The sequence below is a fragment of the Miscanthus floridulus genome, chromosome 3 (genome assembly GCF_019320115.1).
Source record: "Miscanthus floridulus cultivar M001 chromosome 3, ASM1932011v1, whole genome shotgun sequence".
Lineage (NCBI taxonomy): Eukaryota > Viridiplantae > Streptophyta > Magnoliopsida > Poales > Poaceae > Miscanthus > Miscanthus floridulus.
In genome coordinates this window covers 17,576,413-17,583,045 of record NC_089582.1, presented here as the reverse complement: position 1 = coordinate 17,583,045, position 6,633 = coordinate 17,576,413, and the positions used below count along the sequence as shown (strand labels likewise).

The 6,633-nt window shown below is 57.0% G+C and overlaps 1 protein-coding gene across 1 annotated transcript; it reads left to right on the top strand.

The window, feature by feature from the left end:
- Positions 1–3,788: 3,788 nt before the first annotated feature.
- On the top strand, positions 3,789–5,974 carry LOC136545103 (uncharacterized). Its single transcript, XM_066537141.1, has 2 exons — positions 3,789–4,653; positions 4,773–5,974. The coding sequence occupies exons 1-2, from the start codon at positions 3,947–3,949 to the stop codon at positions 5,515–5,517; spliced, it is 1,452 nt and encodes a 483-aa protein (XP_066393238.1). The 5' UTR covers positions 3,789–3,946; the 3' UTR covers positions 5,518–5,974.
- Positions 5,975–6,633: the final 659 nt, after the last annotated feature.

Genomic DNA, 6,633 nt, shown 5'->3' with positions numbered 1-6,633 from the left:
TGACGGCATTGGCACCTGCCCAAAGCCTCGACACGGTAGGTGAGGCGAGCGGTGAGGCAAGCGCCACGATGGCAAGGCGATGATAGCCACAGCCTTGCCTCGACCCCGTGCATAGCTCGATGACCAGAGGGTGGCGCGCGCACACAGTGATAGCCAGCTGGGACGGCCAACGCGAGGCCAAGGGCGCTGCACGACACTGACCGGGCACACGAGCTAGCAAGCGGCAACAGCCTGGCCAGGCCTGAGTTCGGAGCCAGCTACGCACGTATGCATGGTGACCATGCCCATGGGACCAGCGGCCAAAACGGTGCCAAGCACGGTTTTTAAAGTGAGCTAAAACTACTTAGCGTCTCGATTAAGACTCAACCAATTCCACTAACCTGTAGCTGGTTCTAACAGCTAACTAGCGAAACAATGCTTACGACCAGAGGATGTCCCAAGAGAAAGATGGAGAGATGCCAAGATAAGATCGTCGAGTTGAATGCCGGTGCACGAACAGAGCGCCAACAAATAGGTTACAGCATGTCCCAATGAAGTTGAGCAATTTTTAAAGAGGGCAACGTGGCATCCGACACACCTATGACCTACACCGTGCCCAAGTGCTCACTTAGAAGCAACCAACAATACAAACACATGGATCTAGTGTTTAAACATTTTTGTTAGAATTTAAATGCCAAAATGGCATTGTCTACTTTCCTTCCATACTTAGAAAAGTTAAGGATTTCAATTGGGGCTAAGTAGACATTAACTCTTTTGTCGCAATTTTTAATAGGTCTAAACCCTGTTAACTTCAACCAATAAATATTTCATGCAATAGTCCATACCTTATACTAATCCATAGGAGCAAAATATTTAAGCACTATTTAACTATTTTGCTCAATATAATTAGTCAAAAATAATATTTTAACAATAGTTCAAGTGTTTGCCGACTTAACGAAAAGAGCTTATCTTAACATCAAATTTGATTTTTGAGCTCTCAAGAAAACTAGTTAACAACATTTGTTTTCACAAATTAAAGTTACATCTTCAACTACACCACTTGCTCATCCTCTTTACTTAAGTACTACACACAAGTTATATTTTATTATATATATATATATATATTGTTTTTCGTGCCAAACAATTAAAACGACTTATCCCCTTCTTCTCATTAGGATTTTCATTAGCACTTTTACGCACCAAGTAAGTTAACTTGGATATTTATTTGAGTCCACAAAAGTGAGTCACATAGGATTCGCTTATCATTTCACGTGCGTTATAAATTTTTAAAACTTGAAAACTTGTTTGGCTAATCCCTGTCGGACCTAAATCTCGGTGCTAAGCAAGCTCATGTCAGCGGGCCCAGACTGGCCCAGCCCAGTGCAGCAAGCCGTGCCTGAGCCGCTCCTCAAGCACGTGGGCTAGCACGGCATGGCCCCGTCCATAGAGCGCGGCCCAGTAGTTGCCCGGGCAGCCAGACTGCTAAGCCCCCACCCCCAAATCCTAATTCCCTCTCTCCCTCCCTTTCCCTTCCACTCCCGGCCTCCCCCCCGTGGCCCCGCCCCCTCACACAACCCCCTCCCGACCTCCCCACGCTGTAGTGCCACACGCTCGCACTTGCTCCTCCTCCCTCTCAGTCTCTTACCTCTGTGCCTGCGCCACGAACGCCCCTCCTATTCCCTCGCGTTGGTCGTCGAGACTGGAACGCCTCCTCCCTCTCCTCGGCATCCTCGGCTCCTCGCGCGACCTCTCCTCTCCTCGCAGCGCCGACGTCCTTTGCCTCTCCCTCTCCTCGAGTGACACCACTGCGAAACCGGCCTAGGCCGCCGCAGGAGCGAGCTCGCCGGCCCTGAGCCTCGCCCGATGCCAGATCCGGTGCCAAGAGCGAGCTCGCCGGCCCCGAGCTCTACCCAACGCCAGATCCACCCCTTCCCCCTCTTTGGCTGGTCGCGTTTCCTCATGGGCCATGGGCCGCCCCGACACACTAGATTAGTCGTGCTTCTCGGGCCGGCCCGACCCAAAAAACGGCCCAGCAGACCGTGTCTGGGCCGTAGGTCAGGCACGGTGCCCGACTCGGGTCAGGCACGGTGCGCGACTCGGCACGGCCCAAGCGGCCCGGCGTGCCGTGCTTCCCGACCCCCATCGGGTCGTGCCTGGCTCGGGCCCGTGCCGTGCCGGACCGGGCCGGCCCGTTGAACATCTATACTAATGAGTAATGAAACATGCTGTCCACGTTTAGCTCCCGCCGAATTTATCACTTATACATTCTACACATTTTTATTTCTCCATCTTAATTTACGAGTACGTCATTGTTTCCAGATAGAACCTATCTTTTTGGTATACCATCCTTTGTTTCAAAATACTTACTTTCGATCACTTTTCAATTTTCTAAATACTTGGCACTTCACGCATCCCAAGATTGTATTTCTAATCTTGCCCTTGGTAGCATCCACCTTTACCTCACCATTGCTCATTCAAGAAATTTCTGCGTTGTGCTTACATAGCCGCAACCTTAACTAATGACCATTTTGATCAATTCACACAACACAGACGGGTTGCCTTTGGCTTGGTGCCCCGGTCAAAATTGCCAAGTAAAGAGAAACGGAGGATAGTACATCTATGGCCTCGTTTAGTTACTTTCCTTATAGTTTATTTCCTATCGTATCGGATATTTGTAGACATATATAGAGTATTAAATATAGACTAAAAATTAACTAATTGTACAGATTGCGACTAATTTGTGAGACTAATTTTTTAAGTCTAATTAGTCTATGATTTGACAATGTGGTGCTACAGTAAACACGTGCTAATGGTTGATTAATTAGGCTTAATTAATTCGTCTAGTGGGTTACTGATGACTTTTGTAATTTATTTTATTATTACTATCCGAACACTCTCATATAACACCCCCATATAACATCTGATGTAACATCTTAAACTTCACTTTCTGTATTTAAACACCACCCGTATATATGTAGGCTATATTTATGTACAAAATAAGGTGTCGTTTGGTGTTCTTGCCGACTCTAGCGTAGAAATAACTAAGAGCCGGTGAAGCTATTATCATTTTCTATCTCATTTGCGCACAGTAGCCAGAAGTTTCTTTTTCCCGTCCGACAAGGGGCAAGCAAAAACCTGAGACCGTTGCACAAAATCTTTCAATTCCCCCGTGCCCACTGACAGCGGGACCAGGACGCCGCAGCAGGGGCCCGCGCAGGCAGTGATGGCACATGGGCACGGCAGGCTCACCGGCACCGTAGGCCCACAAACTGCGGCTTCCCCCGCTGCCCTTCGTCCTTTCTCTTCTCCCCCAAACACCACGCAGCCGCCGAGGAATGCTGTGGCTGTACTGTACGACCCTCCTTTTGGCCGCTGGCTCGGTAAAAAGGCGCGGTGAAATCGCTTGCCGTCGCCGTCAAGTGAGGGGGAGAAGAACCGGAGGAGTGGAGAACGCAGCGCAGGCGACCAGGAACAGCGTCCACAGGGCCGACCCCACCGCAAAAGCGCATCGCATGCAGCTGTACTGGACTGCACTAGGCAGCAGAGAGGACACGGGCTCCCTCCCCTCCTCCGTCTCGCACGCCTCCCCGTACGCCACCACAAGCCACCTTCGCACACTGACAGCTGGGATCCATGATCCACCTCACGGGCGCGGGCCCACGTGTCCGCGACGAGCAAACAGGGAGGGCGCGAGGCCCCCGCGCGCACAGCTCACCGGACCGGGATCCAGGCTGGCCGTGGCCAACCCTAGCAGCGGCAGGCCTATGATCCCTCGTCACCACTCCTTCCCCATCGCGGAATTGAAAACACACCACACCACCAGCCAGCCCAGCCAGCCTTTCCTCTTCCTCTCTGCCTGGCTCTCTCTTCCCCTCTTCGTCTCCGATTCCGCCAGCCATTGCCGCCACCCCGCCTCGCCCCGCATCGAGTCGTCGTCGCAGGCATTGCGACCTGCCTGCCTCGAGCGATGGACCCGTGCCCGTTCGTGCGGGTGCTGGTCGGCAACCTCGCGCTAAAGATGCCGGCGTCAACAACATCCGCCCCACGCAGCACCTCCTCGTCCGGCTCCGGGGTACACCCGACCACGGCGCCCTGCTACTGCCGCATCCGCCTCAACAAGCTGCCCTACCAGACGGCCTCGGCCCCGCTGCTGCCGGCGACGGAGGAAGGCCCGGCCTCCTGCACGGGCGCCTTCGCCGCCGCGTTCCACGTCTCCAGGGCCGACGTGGACCGCGCCGCCGCCAAGACCGCGCTCCTCCTCGGCGCCCGCCTCCGCCGCCGCACCGCGCGCCTCAAGGTCGCCGTGTACGCCGGCCGCGGCGGAGGGGTTAGCGCGTCCTGCGGCGGCGGAGCCTCCGGCAGGCTGATCGGGAAGCTCGTCGTCCCGCTCGACCTCGGGGCTGCTATGGCTAAGCCCGTCGTCTTCCACAGCGGGTGGGTCCCCATCGGCAAGCGCCGCGCGGGGCGTGGTAAGGCCGCGGCGGCGGCGGCGGCGGCGGCGGCGAGGGCGCAGCTTAACCTCACCGTCCGCGCTGAGCCTGACCCGAGGTTCGTGTTCGAGTTCGACGGCGAGCCTGAGTGCAGCCCGCAGGTGCTTCAGGTGAAGGGGAGCATGAAGCAGCCCATGTTCACGTGCAAGTTCTCCTGCCGCAGCAACAGCGACCTGCGCTCGCGGTCTGTAACACTACAGCAGCTTCTCCCCACATTGCAATTGCAAATCTGCAATCCCTCGCATCATCGATTCAATCTTTTCCTCTAATTCATCGATCCTATCCATCCATCCATCCATGCAGGTCCGTGCAGTCTGATCCGGGCACCGCAGGCCCGCGCAACTGGCTTGCCAAGTTCGGTTCCGAGCGCGAGCGCGCGGGGAAGGAGCGGAAGGGGTGGTCAGTGACGGTGCACGACCTATCGGGCTCGCCGGTAGCGCTAGCGTCGATGGTGACGCCATTCGTGGCGTCCCCAGGGACGGACCGCGTGAGCCGGTCGAACCCAGGCGGGTGGCTGATCCTCCGCCCGGTCGACGGGACCTGGACGCCGTGGGGCCGCCTCGAGTGCTGGCGCGAGCGCGGCGGCTCCAGCTGGGACACCCTGGGGTACCGCTTCGAGCTGGTGCCCGACCACACCGCCAACACGGGCGCCAGCGGCGCCGGTGGCGCGGGCGTGTGCGTGGTCGAGTCCGGCGTCCCGGCGTCCCGCGGCGGGCGGTTCGCCATCGACCTGACGGCAGCGCAGCCGTTCGGGCGCAGCGGGACGCCCGGGTGCAGCCCCCGCGTCAGCGGCGACTTCGGCCACCACGGCGGTCTCTGGCCTTTTGGCAGCTTCCGCGGATTTGTCATGTCGGTCGCCGTGCAGGGGGAGGGCCGGTGCAGCAGGCCCACCGTCGAGGTCGGCGTCGCCCACGTCGGCTGCGCTGAGGATGCCGCGGCATTTGTTGCTCTGGCCGCCGCTGTCGACCTCAGCATGGACGCGTGCCGCCTCTTCTCCTGCAAGCTCCGCCGGGAGCTGTCGGCGTCCCGCGCCGAGCTGCTCCGGTGACCTCGGCATTGGGGGGAGCGGATGCAAGTGTACGGCAGCAGCAGCAGCAGCGGTGGTGGTGGCGTCAACGGCGAGGGAGGGAGGGGCTGTCGTCTGCGGGAGGGCGAGATTGTGAACTCGTCCGGTCGCAAAGTTTTGGTCGCGGTGATCGGACGAGCTTGTTTTTGGGCTGTTTTCGTCGGTTGTCTGTAATTTCGTTGAGCAGTGAGTGTTGTTCGTCTTCTAGGTGCTTTTTGAAGTCTAGAAGCAATGAAACTGGGCGGGTGAGCGAGAGAGCGAGGTGTGTGTGATGGGTGTTTTTTTGATTCCGAGTGTTTTTTTGGCGGAGGAGAAAGAACTGTTGTGCTCCTCCTCGTGCTGCTACTGCTACTGCTACCGCTACCGAAGTGGTAGAGAGCAGCAAGTTTGAAGCTGTTGTGGTGAACTGAAGAATCATCGAGGGAACAAACCTCTGTTCTTGTTTGGTCTTTTGCCTGTGCTGCTTCTCAGTATGGTTCGCCATTGCTCTCAGCAGCAAAGACTTCTGCCGGAGCTAGTTAGCCATGGAACGAAAGAAGAGAGGAGGCTTCAGCCTTCACCTGTGCCGCCATGTCCGTCCAGGCGTCCACTGTCCATTCCGGCTTCCCAGCTCGACGTCACGGCGTCCGAGCTGGAAAAGCGTATGGAGACGGGGGCCCAATGCCACATGGGGTGTTGGCTGCCTACGCCTCCTAGTTGTTGGGATTGGCGCCACACCGCACCCCACACCGTCCGTTCCCGTGGTTTGCGATCGCGTGGATTGGCGCCACTCGTCTCGACTGTCCTCTCCCCTGCTGCGCACGCCGCTGGCGTTGCGGGGCCATGCCCTGCCCATTCTTTTGTTTTTTGGCTTCCGAGGAGTAGTTGAAATCTGCGTACTGACAAGTGATAGTGCGAGTAGGGGATCCAATGCGACATGTCGCGTGCCTGTGGCTGGCAATGCACGGCGCTCCCACGGAAGAGTGGCGAGCAGGGTGAGTGAGGCGCGCGTCCCTTCCTGGATGCATGGAAGGAAGCGGAACAGAGCGTGCCCCCCCTCCCCCCTGCTGTGTCTGTGTGGGTGAGCAAAATTGAAGGCGAGCCCAAGGCGCGCTGTTG